This window comes from Brienomyrus brachyistius, chromosome 9 (genome assembly GCF_023856365.1).
Source record: "Brienomyrus brachyistius isolate T26 chromosome 9, BBRACH_0.4, whole genome shotgun sequence".
Taxonomy (NCBI): domain Eukaryota; kingdom Metazoa; phylum Chordata; class Actinopteri; order Osteoglossiformes; family Mormyridae; genus Brienomyrus; species Brienomyrus brachyistius.
This window is the reverse complement of record NC_064541.1, coordinates 26,482,858-26,499,879: the sequence shown is the minus strand read 5'-3', so window position 1 is coordinate 26,499,879 and position 17,022 is coordinate 26,482,858. Positions and strand designations below refer to the sequence as shown.

Sequence of the window (17,022 nt, the reverse complement as noted above, 5' to 3'; positions counted from 1 at the left end):
GATGTCGGGAGGGGGATCGAGGCCTGTAAACATATTTAGGGCGCTGTCTCTGTTCGCCGCAAGACAGATGTGATTAAATGGGCCAGTTTATTTAAATGAGGCAAAATAGAGACCCGGGTTTCTTGGTGCGGATTGCCGATATCGAGAGTGCCGCTTATCTGCTGTTTTCGCCCCACTGCTTCCACATCAGTTAGGACATTAAGTACACCGGCACCCACCTCTGGACTAGCCAGGCATCCGTCACGTTGAAGACGTCAGCCGAGTGCTATGGCGACAACCTAACACCTCCACCCTCGCAAATCGAACACTCCCCTGCCCTTTATGAACTTTATGAAAGGTCTCTTCCAGGCCTACCTGGAAAATACAGGAACTTTCCTCAAAACGACACAAAGCCATATTAACGCACCATGTCGAGGTTGCGGATGTGAATATAAACACAGTACCTCTTAATGGCACCTATCAATTAAAGTCCCATGCGGTTAAAATTATATATCACCATTAGTGTTAGAAAGGTACAAAGATTTGCTCATTTTGTTAGCTTGGTTTTCAGATAAAATTACTCAAAATTTAACACAAAAAAAGCTTTCAGAGTGATTATCACATAGAAGACGTGTCATTAGCCAGTAATGGTGGCGGCACGCATTCAGTCACTGGCAGGCGCTGCACTGCTGCAGCTCCTAACAGTGAGTTCGAGAGGAAATGCAGCTGCATCCTCAGCAGAGGGCCTGTCACTTAAGCTCAGCGTCCTCCGCGGCCTGGCTGCCCCTGCGCCACGCAGCCGGCTTCCCCAGCTCGAATCGCCGCACTTTCACAAGACTTTTACATCTGGTGTCCTGAATATTTCTTATTTCCCTCATATTTCTTGCCATTCATCCTGATCCTGGGTACACAGAGCTATGGTACTGCGTCACACAGCCGCACCTAACAGTTTACTGTCATGCTAGCTACCTTCTGTTTGGTTTTGCTGATTTTTAATTTTCATTTCTGGTGTGAGTCGTTCACATTTTATGAGGTACATCAGCAACTGGTGTCGGTGTGTGTCTGCCTGTGGGGGGGGGGGGGGGGGGGGGGGAGATTGTTTTTGTGAAACACATTTCTAAAATGTACCGTGAATGCCCCCCCCCCCCCTCCTTTTTTTCCCTCTGTTTAATTCAAGTTTCGCAGTGTGCTCTCTGCTGAGAGTTGCCAGCTGTCATTCAAGTCCAAATAAGACCCCTGGACATTCTTCCTCTCCCTGCCTAACAAACATTAAGGGAAAAGGGAGCATTTAAGGGGGCTCCCCCCCACAGAATTAAAAGCGATTGCATTTGTGAACAGTTTGTTTTATGCTGTACCAAAGAGATAAGAATCCGTTCACCACAAAGGTTAAACTATTTCTAATTAATATTAGAAGCCATATTGTGTTTTGCAAGGATTAATGCAGATCTCAAAATAAGATTAGGCTTGACTGAAAGGTTAAAGTAAATAAGAAGCAGTAAGATAAATGTTCTTACAGCAAAATAGACTTTATACAATTATCAGTCCACTTGCGTTATATATTTGATTTAGCTATATTTCGCTATTGATATCATTAAGGCACGAATGCACCAGTTCACGAATGGCTTTGAAAAACAGGCCTACTTAAGTCTATCTGAACTTTCTTGTGTGACTCACAAGGTTATGATGCAAAACAAAAAGGCTGAGAAATACTGCGGTCTATCCCTTTTAAGTTTATCAAGCCTGGTATCAAGATATGAGGCCGTGCACAAAATCCGCTTTGACACGCTTCCTGCGAAGTGACGAAACGAAGTCTGTTTTATGTACTCCATTAGCATGAAGCCATGGTGAAAAAAAACTGCTATTCACGCATCAACCGTCCTATAAAACGTAATACAATTTGCGGTGTGGTGGATTATGTCAAATTAATATGTATTTTAAATGGAAATCCCCAATGCGAGCCACTTAAAATCATTTAATGATTTTCATATATATTGCTACTGTATTATTAAATATACGAGTTACGTTACGTTTTACCGGTTAGTATTTCCAGTCAGATTCAAGGTGACCAAAACAGGATTTTAAATATGATTAACCTCACCTTCACCTACCTCACATCCATTTATAAACTCACTTGTTGAGCTTAGGTTCAAGACCACTGCGATCAATATGTGTTGCCGCTGTAAAGGTGCCTGCGGGGACATAACATACATGTCATCCCATTCCATTCATAAACCGCTAAACGCCATTTATCCGTCCCAAAATGGAAACGCAACACATTTGTCGTAGATAGCGCATCGTAATTCCCGCATCGGCACTTATGTGATGGATAATTAAAACGACAGCCCTTCGCTCAGTGTCATGGGCCATGTTGCGTGGGTTCCCTAAGATCGAAGCAAACGCAGCGCTCCGCCATCAAGCAGCCGCGCTGGACCAAAACTGCCTCCCTGCAAAAAGTAGCGCAGGCGACACTCCCCATCCGCATTTGGACGGCGATCCAGCCCGGTTGTTGCGCTTCCCGAGCCTGCCGACAGATAGCATCAGCGGTAGGAGGGGATACAGGGACTCCTGCAGGCTAATTGCAGCGGGCAGCGTTTGCAGGTGTAACACTGATCCGTCTGTGGGAAGGACCGGGGGGCTCGGTCTGAGACTCGAGATTAGGGCTGGGGGGGAATCGGGTGTGCCAGGTAAAATGAGAGTCGATCTGCGGCGTCCACGCAGTTTTGCACGGCCACAGGTTTGATGAGCAGCTTTTTGTAGCATCTTTTTGGAAGCTCAGAAAAAAAGTGGATCTCCTCACTCCGCAGTCATGAGAAATACTTGGTGGTCGCCCCGGACAGTGATTTGGGAATACTGGACAGCGCTCTCTTTGTGCCTCTTGTGGATTCAGTATTCGTGCGGGATGCCCCATGTCATTCGCATAGGTAAGCGTGCACAGAACCATACTTTATTTGTGTAGGTAAAAGACTATGTGCAATTATTCAGATGTCAATAACTTGCAAAGCGATAACCATGTGTTATTTATGCAAGCGCAAATACAATTATGTCCGGTGCCTTTAAGAGCCTTGATTTATTTATTCGCTTAATCATTTAAAAATTATTTGTACAAATATATTTATGCAGAATATTGTTTTTTTTTTTCTCCTGTCACTCTTTATATGTAAAATTGTTACTGCCTCAAAGATGACGCTGAATGATAGAGTGCCTGTAAAGTACAGTGTTTGGACGCCTTTAGATTTTTTAGTTTAGTTTATTTATTATTAAGAACCGAAATGTACCAGAACCGAAATGTTCAAGTTTCAAGGGCAGGCGCTTGGGGTGACAAGCGCGATGCGCTCTGCTTGTTTGCAAGTGTTTCGGGCATATTTACAAAAACAGGTGTGATAAAACACACTCGGGATTCAGTAATGCAAACTGTCATCAAATATATGTCAGCAACGACAGGCAGACAACAATAAAGTTAAATTACCCTACGCAAGCATGCAAATAATAGGCTATCTTTGCGCTCAGGGGAAATAAATCAATGGCCGGAAAACCACAATGAAAAGCTAAGGGTGTTACGTTTTAGACACGCTGAACCCTTTACAGTTTGAATGCGAGCAAAGTACATCGCAAATAAATACATATAAAATAGGAGACTTTGCAGGTGTGCTCCTTCTTGCAGGTGCGTACTTTCCAAGACGAAGCAAGGAAGTTTAGAAAAATAACATCACCTTTACATAGCTGTTACCTTTATAAAATAAATAGGAACGCGTCGGTGCGACGCGGAAAGTGCACTCCAGCGAAATCACTCGGAGGTTTATAGAATAAACTCTTTCGGGGACCGGCGACGCTACGAATCGCTGTTTGTCTGGAGCAAGCGGAGGCAGAATCAAAATCAATGCGTTTTGTCTCCCAGAAAAATCGCTTTTGACAAGCAGTCGGGATGGTATTAGCAGAAATTAACATTAAGCCGTAAAGCTGGTGAAACACGGTCGATGGACCTCCGTGGAGAGCGCCTTTTACGACGTGTTTATAAAATTAAAAAAAATCACATTTCACTAACGCGATTTAAGTTGTTTGATATAAAACCAATATTTGCTTTCGTACAACCTACGCACGCCGTAAGACATTTGCTTTAATTGTCTCTTTTCATCGGAGTCCCAGTCAATAAAACGGAAAGGAAGCATGCTTACGTAGTAGTAGTAGTAGTAATAGTAGTAGTAATAATAATAATAATAATAATAATAATAATAATAATAATAATAAATCTTTTTGAAATTACATAATGAACGTCACACATATAAGAATATAAGTAGCTATAAATAAAAAATTCTTCTCGTCTGGAGTTACATGTGTTTCCTAATATAGTTGGTTAATAATTGCGTTGTTTGCTTCTAATAGTTAATTGTTCTCAATTGCTTTTCATCTTTGTTATTCATGGGGATTTATAGAATTATACTGTTGTCATGTTTGAGAATATGTTGCTTTATTTGCCTTAGAGAGGAGAAAATGACCTTATACTGCTTTAATAAAGGTGCATTACATTAATTATACTGGCTTAAGAAAGTTATGGAGATAAATTGCATTTGGTTTTGTCATTAGTAAAACGTATTAACGCTGTCATATTTGATGGTGCTATTGAGAACTGATTTTTATTTGTTCTCTCTTGGCTATACTGCCTTTTATTTTTTTGCTTGTTTGTTTTTTGAGGCTTAAATATATATTCACCCAAGCAAGTGAGAAACAACAATTCACCGTTGTGTTGTTCATTTGTTAAAGATTGCGCTGTTGTTTATGATGTTGGAGTCCGACTGTAAGATATATGTGCGCATATACATCGCATTTTTAAGTTCGTACCAGTGCACGTGGATCTCCACTAGAGGGCGCAGTCTTAATGTAAAGGTCTGAACCTGTAGCTTGAACCAAGTTCGAACCTGGCTTTCGTGCCTATGCATTTTCACATTATATATACCCTTCATGACTGCAGTGTCAAGCCCTTCGCATAGGAATGATGCTGAGATACAGTACTAATTTTGTAATGTACTCTCTGCTTCCTAATTCACTTTACCTAAGCATTCCGGCACGTCGAGTATTATTTGATTTTTTTTCTGGAAGAGTCGAAGGGTTTAGTTAATGCAACCCTTCTCCTTCCTGTTATGCTTTTTACGTTTTACAATGTTGCTGCTCTTTACAGCAGACGTGTGCACTTGCATACAAACCACTGTCACTCCGATATTCCAGTTTCTCTGAATTTACTGAACTATAATGGTACATGGATGCTGGGACCGCTCGTCAATCCCAACAGACGCCGCCTCCATCTGTCCGTCGGCTCTTGCGATACTCCTTGAGTTCTGCCTGGTTACAGATCATGCTCCGGCGGTTAAAGACCCCTGTGTTTGATAACCATCATTTCAGACCTGCAGGAGATCACACGCAGCTGGCGGATCATGTTCTGCGGTAGGTGCGTAGCACCGTGCAAGCCAAATGGTAGTCCGATGAATTGAATCGAGCCGCTTAAAAATTCCATGAAATCCATGCATAAATCTGTAATTATATATGCTAGTTCTTTACCTCAGTAAAGCATAGATTTTATATTTTATTCCTTTAATGTGATCACCTCATTTGGGGCTCCCTGAGTAACCGCTCATTTGACACAAAGAAGCACATTGCCTGCATTGTGAGGGAGCGTCACTACGGCCATGTGGCGCAATTCCCTGAGGGCGATCCGGCTCGCAGGATCCTCTTTGCTGAGGACCCGAGCGGCTGGACCAGGCCAAGGGGACGCCCACATAACACCTGGCTGCGGCATATAGACAGCCATTTCCGAAGGGTGGGACTGGACTGCGCGTTGGCCTGGGGGGTCGCCAACCGGGATCCCGAGGTGTTTCATCGTGTGGCGGGTGTGGCAATGCACTGTACCAGTACATGCCCCCCAACCAGACCTGACCTGAATGTAATCACCTTTCGATACCATCACAGAAAAGAAATATAGAGGTATTATTTTTTACTTGAGCTCCAGGAAGAACAAGCACATTTGCTGCCATCATATTGTCTGCTCTTTCTCTATTGCTTCTACGTATCTGAATCCATCCACCAGCAAGAATTTCTAGAATCACTTCTGGTAATTTATTCGCAAAACACTTGGGTAATTATTCGGACCTGTTATTTAACGTCTCTTTTTATTCAAGGTGAGTAACAGTTGTGTTTACCTACATTTTTTTTCACAGATCACTTTGTTTTTGTCCCAAAAAAACGTCGTGACAACGCTGCAGACTTTTTCAGTTGGAATGAGGGTGTGAGATATGGGTTAGGGGTAAAAAAAAAAATTATTATTTTTCCCCATCCAAAGTAAAACATGCCGTTTATGAACATAAGCTTCTTCTGCATAATTTTTGCTCTAGGAAATTGAAAGCTGGGGAGGTTTTGAAGGATGCATTGTTTTCATTGCAGAAGGAATGGTGTTATTTACTCACACTGGGCTGGCTGTGAAGCCTTACTGAGTCATTCCTGAGTGAAGTGCTTCTGTTTCCAAAAAGTAGCAAAATATACATACAAGGCCTACAGCCTTATTTTTTTTTTTTTACGGCACCACGTACGCACTTGGCGAGGGGAATAATCGGTCATGAAAATGTCGTCTTGGGGAGGGAAGCTGGCTGATGCTGGGTGTGGCTCATGCAGGGGAAGCAGAATTGGTGAATTAGGATGTCCGTCACTTTCTCACAGGGAATGAATATTCTGGCGACGTCCTCATGCGTACACATCCCAGCCCTGTCTGGGGGCGGTGTGTGACTATACTGTGGGCTCATTTCTGAGGGATGGTTCCCACTGGATGGGTTTTTGATGTTTAATTAAGGAGTCCCTCTGTTTAGGAGCTGAGATGAGGGAACAGGGTCAAACGTAGACACTCTTCTTCAATTTGTGTACCTCTGTATATGTACTGCACGCATAAACTGCCCCCCTCCCCCCCAACCCTGTCCAACCCTTCACCTTTGACCCCCAAGCATTACTGCTGAAATTCCAGTGAGAAATGGCAGCTGTCAATCCTGCCCCCCCCTCCCCCCCCACCGGAAAGAACTGGCCCATTCTGCAGAGGCGGAGCCACGGGACTTAATGTGAATGGAACGGACACATCGGCATGTGATGGGGCAGGAGGGGGTAGGAGAGGCCGATGGGGCAGAAGGGGGCAGGACAGAGCAGCGGGGCAGGAGGGGCTGGCAGAGCAGATGGGGGCAAGACAGCAGGGCAGGAGGAGACGTGTGGGGGGGGCGGTCTCCCCAGCATGCATCCCCATTTTTCAGCCTATGTGTCACAGACAGCACAGCTGCGTACCCATACCGGGCATCCCGGTCACTCCGTCACCCCAATCACTGTCCATCCTGCCAGCACTCAGTTAGATCGGCGGCACGGGTTCACGATTTCAGCGACAGCCCCCACCCCTAAGCCCACGCAGGCTTTACACAGCTAACATCATCGATGGTCGGATGCAAATGGCACCAGCGATGCGGACCGCATTCGCTGCGGAGAGGCTCAGGCCGGGACTGCATGCGGCGGCTGCATGCGACGCACCGTGCGATCGTGAGCCAGTTAACCACAGCCTCGCAGAAGATGCGATGACACAGTGAAACGTGTTCTTTCTTTTTTTTCCCCCTCCGTTATCTGCCAGGCCGTGTTTCTCTACCAGATGGTGTTTTCATATCATGCTAAAGTGTGTACTCCACAGTAAAACACTGTAACATATGCTCCCACTGATGATTTAAATTAATAAGGTTAAGTTAATGTTAAAGGGACTTATCCCTGTATCTAATGAAAAGCACGGCTTGGTAATCACAGTAAAATGCCCACATTATTTATAGGACTGCTCCCATTTGCAGCCTGTGCGAAATCCTTACAGCTTCTTCAGATCATTTTGTTCCTCCTTGTCCCTCCAGCGGAAACGGAATATGAAATAAAAAGGGAAGATTACCCCAAAGACAATAAAGAGCAAACCACATTCACCGTGCCGTACATTATGAGAGTGAAGTTTAAAATGAACTTACAATGTAGATAATTTGATTTTTTTAAAATTATTTTGTATTTTTTCCTTCAAATTCAGTGACAACCAGGAGGACTCTCAAGGGCACAAACAGAGAATCCCACGTAGCTGCAGATTCGTGTGCCGCTGACTCATTATTCGGTAGAAGAGGGAACGTGTCCTTTTCTCTGAAACGCGGACACTCTGCACCTTAGTGGTTAATGTGCAGCTCTTACATGCTGAGCAGAGTGGCTCAGCTTTCTATTTTTGAGTATTATGGAAAAGTACCAGTTGCTGTCCATTCCTCTGGTGCTGGGAAACTGGAAGCACTGGGGTCAGAACTTCTAGCACAGCAGTGAGGCCATTTGATGTCCTGTCCCCACAAGGTAAAATGTTACATGCTTGTATTACATTTTGGGGAAATCTGGTTCCCACAACATAATAATTACAAAAACACAAATGCACACAATCGGAGGGGGATGTTAGTTGATCAGCGTGTACCTTTTGATCTTGATTAAAAAGCTTGCCCATGTCTGCTTGCCCGTATTTTCCTTGCCCCCCTCCCCCCCCCAGTCACTGTCTGTGCTCTGTGGAATTACGCTCTGTACTGACCCCCCCCCCCCCCCCCCCACATGGCAGCTGGAACAATGGCACCTTTTTCCCTGGCGGGGAGCTCGCTCTGCCTGTTTCTGTCGCCTGGGTCAGGTTCTGCCCTCCCCAGCCTCAGTGGGGACTTCAGACCCACACATGGGGGGGCACGTTGTGATAACCATGACATCACTGTGCTCCTTTGAGGCCAGAGAAGGGGGAGATAATGGCAGTGAAGGGTAACAATGCGAGATAACTGCTCTGGAAACTCTGCACTTTATATTTTGGACGACAGTGTGGCATGATGGTGATGTACTGTGGTGTGATGTGGTGTGGCCGTCATGTAGGGTGATGGTGATGTCGTGTGATGGCCATGTGCTGGGACAGTGATGTGGTGTGATGGTAATATGGAAACCACAATGTAGGGTGACAGCACTGTGGCATAATGCCAATGTGGCATTGCTGTGATGTGGCAAAATCACAATGTGGGGTGAGGGTGATGTGGCATAATGGCAATGTGGAACTGCTGTGATGTGGCAAAACCACAATGTGGGGTGATGGCGATGTGGTCTGATGGTGATGTGTTGTGACGGCAATGGGTTGTGGTGGAGTTGCGGCGTGACCATGATGTTGTGTGACCATGACATGGCACGAAGGGGATGTGACATGACAGAAATGTGATGTGACTATGATGTAGCGCGATGGCGATGTGGCACAAGAGTAATACAGCGTGACGGGAACGTGGCACAACAGTGATATGGTGCGATGGTGATGTTGTGTGACTGTAACGTGGCTGAAAACCTCTGGGTGACCTGATGGAGATCAAAGAGGTAATGTAGGTGGTGTTCCCCACGCTGGAAATCACACATGACACCCCGCTGACACACAGCGGAGGGCAGTCACATGTGTGTGCGTGACGGAGCCCTTTGATTGAGGCGCAGGGGTTATGAGCAGGACAGGAACACCGCTTGTGGGCGTGTGACGAAGAGGGGAGAGGTGGGCGCGTTTGGAGCTGGGAGACACAGAGCAGCTGTCTCGTTGTCCTTTACGCTGAGGTGCAAGGTCATCCAGGGGTCATCCTCCCCTGTGCCTCTGCGTCAGCCTCTCGCTGACACCCCTGACTAAAATAAAATGAGCTCCATAATCCATCTGATCCTCTGCGCTCTGGAGATTGACAGCGGAGTCCTGGCCAGCTATGGATGACTTTGCAGTGGGGATGGATTTATTCACCTGGAGCTGACCGTATCACTCCTCAGAAGCTGCGTGATGCCCTCTACTTCTCCTACTACTACATTGGGAATGGAGATGATCAGCTTTGGATATACAATGGGGCTTTTCAGACTGTACATCCGGCTCTATATCTGTGGTGGCTCTATTGAACAGTTCCATGTGATGTCAGATTGGGGTTACCCGGGCTGAAGCCCAGGGGCCACCGCTACAAAAACGCCCCAACTAACCTTGTTTAATGTGCTGCTGATCAACCCAGCATGTCAATCATATTGCTATAAAAAAGTTTAAATGTATGCTTCTTTGTTCACTGAGAGCTGAAATGCCTTCACACCTCTGATCTGATTGGAGACGTGTGGCTTTAAGATCCCTTAGCACTGTGGCTCTCCTGATTGGCCCGTGTGTCTGCGAGGGCGTGCATGTGTATGCATGCGCCTGCCTGATTCACGCGTGCGTGTCAGGGCTGACCTTGAGCCTGGCGTTCTGCTTCAGTTACCAGTCACTCGGGTCTAAATGTGGTGAGGCGTGACCCTCACCTCGTCCACTAAGTGCGTAAATAGAGGGGGACAGCTCCAGTTCATTTTCAGTTGGATCGATGGGTATTTAGGAATCCCTCCCCGGTTTTACAGGCCAATCCTGCCCATTCCTGCTCACCTTAAATTACGTCTCCCCCCCCCCACCCCCGCCATACTGCGTGGCACTAATGTCCATGGCTCTCACCCAGAATGTTTCTTGAGGTTATGAGAAGTGACGGAGGTGCCCTAAAAGATGCCGTGGTTTAAAAAAGAGACGGATCTAAGAAAGCCCATTATAGGACGAGAAGCGGGGTCTGTGGGACCCCCCCCCCCCCCGGTGTGCTCGGCGGGGCCTGGCAGAGGACGACTCCGTCGCCACGGCAACGGCGGGCCGGACGGAGACGGCGCCGCGTGGCTTGAAAAGAGCGTCAGGCCCTGGGCCCTGCTGCGTTCGGGGCAGCGAGCACACAAAGAGGCTTTATCACACCCCCAGCAGCGACGGGGACCGTGAGTTCCTTTTCTCCCAATTCTCTCTTCCAGAGGAACAGAATCGGCTTTGTAGGGCTTCTAAGTCCATCTCTTCTCCAAGCAGCGGCCCTAGTCTGCTCCTCAACACGGGCATGCTGTCGTAATCCCTCCCCAGCACTGAGAATTAAGGGGGGGGTTCTGTTTCTCTTCCGCACCCGTCGCCAATCCTGACTCCTCGAGTATGGGGGGGGGGGGGGGAGGGGGGTTCCGCGTCTGAGGCTCTGTTGACGTGTGGTTTTCATCACTGTCAGCACGATCACCAGCCACCAGTCATCATCCGAGGGACGTTGGCCAGTGTTCAGGCAGCCTTGGCAGAGACGTACTGACAATTAAACAGGTGACACCTAAATAAGTGACGGAAAACATCCGGGGAAGTGAATCGGTGTTTCCGTCTCTGGCTGATTCATCGGGCCCCCCTGTGGACCCTGGCTGGGACATGTCGTACCTTGATTTCTGCCAGGGAATGGGGGCACGTAATCACAGCCTGATTGGTGGGGGAGCGGGCTTGTTGTGCTGCTGAGTGCCCCCCCCCCCCCCCGTAAGGCCCTGCTCTTTGGTCGAACAGATCTTACGCGATGATGGTGTAGCCTGAGCCTCAGTGGGTTCTGCTGCTCTTCTTATCAACATTTTATAGTCATTCCAAATGGACGAAACAAGGACGGCATCTATCACATTCAATGGAAGATGTCTGCCAGCTTCATCCAGCAGGAAATTTGCAAAAACCTCCAGGGATGGCGGTGGGACAATGTTTTGGGAACTGGGAGACTCCCAAGTCCTGCTGGTGAATTGCCCTGCACTGGGACAGGCTGGGGGGGGCTTGAGGGGCATTTGGAGTGACGATCTGTCACTGCATTTACAATCCTCCATTAGGACGGCCTTCTGAAAAGTGAGCGGTAATGGAGCCCCGTCACACTTGGTAAGGACAATGACGCGCTGGGCTGCAAATTTGGGCCGTAAGTGACAGACCGCCTCTCGGAAAGGCCCCTTTTTGAGGAGAAAAACTGTGCTTTTTGCCGAGAAACAGTGTTCAAAATCAGCCTATTCACAGCATGATTCAAGACAACACTGCTTACGCGTAGAAGCAGAGGGAGACTTAAAGATTAGCATCATCTGCATTTTTTTTCCGTTGAGCCTTTCTTCCTTCCTTCCTTTCGTTCATTCTTTTATCGTGTTTGTGGCATTGACATGCTCTCCTGAGACGAGGTACACGAGTATTTCCATCCAGCTAGTGGCTGCCATTTTGGATCAGTCTGGGGTTCATATACCAGAGAAATGTACGATGTGTATTTTCTGATGGAAAGATTGTCTGTGTGCTAGTCAAGGGCGTCGCCACCATTAAATCTGAGCGGGAACATGTCCCTCTCACAGTTCATAATTATTCATTTGGACCCCCCCCCCCACCTTTAACACAACATAGTTTTATGCGCGTTTTACACCTCTGTCACATTCAAAATATTTCTGACGCCCCTGGCGCTAGTTAATATATTTGTATTTTTCTCATGATATTTGTAAGATTAAAGTTGCAGGCTGATTTATCATGCTTCTTTAGCTCTTCTAGTTACCCATCATCCTAAGATAGACCATGAAAATTCGGGATAAAAACTCAAGGCTCCTGTGCGAGAATCGCGACACCCAGCACAGCGAACCAGAAGCTGTGTGCACCGTGCTAATCAAGAAATCGCTTCTTTGCGCATGGAAAAGGGGCAACACCGGAGCCTCATTCAGCGTTTGGCCATGGAAATAATTTTTATACAGGAAAAATAGCATCTGTATTATACAGACACGATCTGTTATATGGGCTTATTACAGAATTGTACCGAAAAAGAATTAGCTTGCTTTTATGTTTCGTCCCAGTGGCGTGTATGCTGGCCTAAGCTAAGCTAGAGTTAATAGGACTCGGACAGGAGGGGAGGCTCATTTTATTGTCACTGACCTCATTCGTTCGTCGTCTTTTTTTGCTCCCAAAGAGGGCAAATGGTGCCAGAGGTCGGTCTGTCTGCCAGAGAAGAGAGCAGCAGAGTTTTATGGGGTGATAACAATCTGAATCTCTGGGGGGGATTAGCGACCTGGAATGAAAAGCCCGTTCTCTTGACTACACTCTGCACAGTCACCCCTTTGTTTCATTGGGCCCGTCCTCTTATTTATGTATTATTACATCTGTGTCCAAAGGCAGGGGCCAATCGGGGTTGGTTTTTGATTCGTCTGTTATCTCGTCGGGGTGTTTTTAGGCACACATCTAGGGGGCGCTCCTCTGCCCGCTGCTCTGATTCCAGATCGCCGCCCTTATGTGAGCGAACGGGGTCACCAGCGAGAGGCTGCTGAAGTGTTGGCCTCGGCTCTCGGATATATGTCCGTCTGAATCCCCACTAATGTAGTGTAGCACGTTGGCGTGAGGACCTGGAGGACAGTGGCAGGTGCCTCTTTTCCTCTTTATAGCAAAGGTGTTTGGTGGGGGAAGGAAATGTTTGGTAGCCGGTGCTTGGAAAGTTTTCCAAAATAAGCAGGAATCGACACGATGGCTGATGGTAACTCAATGCACAAGCTGTGCAGTTTAAAGGTATTTTTTTATATAATACCAATTAGATTTTACCCGGGGGGTGGGGGGCATGTTGGTGCAGTGGTTAGCACTGTTGCCTCACACCTCTGGGAGCCGGGTTCGAATTTCCGCCTGGGTCACGTGTGTGTGTAGTTTGCATGTTCTCCCCATGTCGTCGTGGGGTTTCCTCTGGGTGCTCCGGTTTCCCCCCACAGTCCAAAAACATGCTGAGGCTAATTGGAGTTGCTAAATTGCCCATAGGTGTGCGTGTGAGAGTGAATGGTGTGTAAGTGTGCCCTGCGATGGGCTGGCCCCCCATCCTGGGTTGTTCCCTGCCTCGTGCCCATTGCTTCCGGGATAGGCTCCGGACCCCCCGTGACCCAGTAGGATAAGCAGTTTGGAAGATGGATGGATGGATTTTACCCTTGAGGGTTAGGGGCAGCAGCCACCCCCCCCCCTCCCATGTCAGGGGAAGGGGGCAGGCTGAGGACCTCAAGAGGGCAGATGCCACTGTAGGGGGACACACCCCTTCTACGTGTAGCAGCAGCCGACTGGCTGCCAGCCTAGCACAAGCAGGGGAGGGGCCGTGGGGGTGGGTTGGCATCTGTGAGGGTGACGCTGTATGCTGGCTGACCCAGACTACTTGTTTGGTGGGCGGATGGGTGCTGGCCAAGAGGGGCCTTGATTTCAGGCCCTGTTCCTGCTCCCTAAGGAGGACTATGCTAGTTTCGCAGTTCCTCCTCCATATGTTCATTGGGTTTAAACCACATTGTGACCCACATACCCGTAAAAAAGCCGCGCGATATAGGTGAGGTGATGGTGACGAGCATTCGTGTGCATCTGAGTAGCAGAATCTGGGTCTGAACAGGTGTCAGTCGTCACAGTTACAGAGTTTGAATCAGTTGGCCTGCGCCTGTCCATAATAAAGAATAATTCAGTGACTGACTGATGAGTTACATTACAGAGAAATGGGACGTTTTTTTTCCTGCTTTATAGTGTAATGGCTGACATTTTCGTAACTGTTAAACTGCCACTCCTTGGCTGAATTATTTTTTATTACCATTTAACTGCATATAATCTTTGTTTAGTACATGAAACACGCAGCAGGCAGGATGTTCCATCAGTGAGGCAGTAAATGATCGATGTATTTGAGAAGTTCTGATTGAAGATGTACTCATGATCGGGAGACTTGCTTTCATGTAATTGCTGCAAAGCTAATGAAGTTTTAAATGCTAGTAAACGGTGGCTCAGCCAGTTAGGCTGGTGTGCCTGTGACCTGAGGGTTGTTGGTTTAAATCCCTGAGTCAGCAGGGTGATGTCACAGTTGGATCTCCTGAGCAAGGTTCTTAACCCGGCTTTCTCAGAGAAACATACTTTGTTTGACAAAAGCAGGCATTCAAGGAATTTAATGTAATAAATAATGCTGCCGACTGAGTTTATATACAAGGAGACAGAGTGTAAATTATCCTCCGTACCACTTTCCTGGCAAGCTCCTGGTTCAGCTGATTGGCTGGGAAGCTAGCAAGTGGATTGGCTGAAGACCATTGAGAGCAACCAGTGATGCTCCTGTTACCCGGCATACAGCGATCACACCCCAATCACCCTGTCACCCTGCTATCAAGTTGGGATGATGTCACAGTGACACTCTTCACGAAGGCCAGGAGAGCGCAGAAATGATTCTGATTATAATTATGGTGTAAAGCACGTTTTTATCGAGCAGCAGTAATTGAGTGCCCTACATGACACGCCACTCCCTTTATATGGCACACGTTAATCTCATCGCTTGATTGGTTCAGCCAATAAGCAGTTTTGTCTCCGTGTCACTTTGGATTCCAGGGACACGTTCTGATATGTTCTGACAGCTGTCTGGTGTGGCGTTAATTGCAGTGGCGGTGGAGACCAGCAATGGCGGCCATGGAAGCTGGACGGTCGGCCGCCAATTCCGCATCCAGTCAGCTGGATGGTCCTGCTGTTACCTTTGAGGGGGTTTTCAAGCAGAAGCAACACACTTAGCTAAAGAAACATTAGCATTGAGGGCCCACCCAGAACTGGAGGCCAATCCATCGGTAGACCTATGAATATTTGAATAGTTTAATTAGTAGCATGTATTAATATTGGGACATTTTGAGAGATACAATATTTGAATATGAAATTTACCAAGTATCATGTATGAATAGTTTTGAGCAGCTTAACACTGATGTAAACCTCCCAGAATGATCTCAGACCAGGTCTTCTGAGGCTCAACAGGCCTTAATAGACGTGGTCGGGTGAGCCCCACTTTATGTAGTGGGGACCTGTGAAAGCCCACGGAGTGGAAACCATTGAACCTGGGTCAGTGTCCCCTCGTGGTCCCCTGACACCAAAAATAAAGCAGCAACAGAAGAATCCAGAAGCGACTTGATGAGGTGACACGCTCTGCTCCGGCTTGGCGCTGCACCTCCGTCTCCATTTTCACTGCTCCGGGCTCCCCCGTGGTGCCGAGACCCCCTGGGACACAGCGGGGCATGCTCCAGTTAGCCAAGCTCAGATCAGCGCGGCCCTCTGCAGCATGCAGGTGTGCGTATAAATTAATCCTCATTTTCGGTATGGAATGGAACGCAGAAGTCAGCTGATAACGTTCTCTTCCTCATTGCTTTTTCATCAGACACTCGGTGGGGGGGTGGGGGTTTGGGTCGGGTCTCTCTTGTGATTATGAAACTATTTTTTTGTTCATGTCGATCCTTTCCGTCAAGGTATTTCATTTTAATTAACAAAAGCTCCTCGCTCCAGCATAAATCCCTGTTCGGGAACTAAAACAAATACGGAAAGCGGAGTTTGTAATCCATTCATCTCTCCTTGGTTCATCTAATGGGTAAATTCTTGCTGTGCAAGTGTGTATTTGGCCAGCTACGTCTGTTCCGCCTTCAGAAAAAAAAACAAAACATCAAAGGGCCTCGTGGTTTTCGTCCGCTAAAGGTCGTTTGTGAGAGCGGGCATGACAGCCGAGTTGTGGAGGGCTCAAGGCAGGCAAAACTCACATGCTGTTCCCCCGTGACGCACCCAGAAATCATCGCGAGAACCTACTTTTGCTCTCTGTCCTGAGGGGCAAGGATTTTGTGGCCGTTGTGGGTGACGTGACTTTAATATAGCCTCGCGGTCACCCGCTTGCGAAAGTAGGCCTTCTGTGTAACGCTGCCAGGCCTTTTCTGCGTCAAATCTCTGCTCTGAACCAGGAGGAAACTTTCCCTTTGTGTTCAGAAACACCACTGGGTTCTTTCCTGATTGTCTTGCCCTTCACGATCTGACAAAGGCCCTCACTTCCTTGTTCGGCTTAGCGGCACTTTCTGCGCGTAGCAGTAGGTCACGCTGGGCTCGCCCGCGCCGCGATGAGGGTCGGGCCCGATTATGGAGGTGTCCTAGAACTTATTTGCACCCTTTGAATCACTTGGATAATCTGGTCACTGGCTCCTTTACGCTTTTATATTGATTTATTTATGGCTGTCTAAATAAATAAGATATAAAAAAAATCAAAAATGCAGAATTGAAAAGCATTCCTCACAGCAGCACCTTCTCTTTTTTCTTTACTTTGGGGAAATAGCATGTAATGGCGATTTTTTTTCTGTTAAGGGAGGCCAGTTCGTTTTCATTCTTTCCTCCTCCAGTTGGAGGTGAACATCGAT

At 47.3% G+C, this 17,022-nt stretch overlaps 1 protein-coding gene across 1 annotated transcript in view; it reads left to right on the top strand.

The window, feature by feature from the left end:
• Positions 1-2,395: 2,395 nt before the first annotated feature.
• The window catches only part of grik3 (glutamate ionotropic receptor kainate type subunit 3), an 83,255-nt gene continuing 68,628 nt past the window's right edge, over positions 2,396-17,022 (top strand). Inside the window, 1 exon segment of the mRNA XM_049024937.1 lies at positions 2,396-2,900. Coding sequence (XP_048880894.1) covers positions 2,786-2,900 — 115 coding nt within the window. The 5' untranslated portion in view covers positions 2,396-2,785.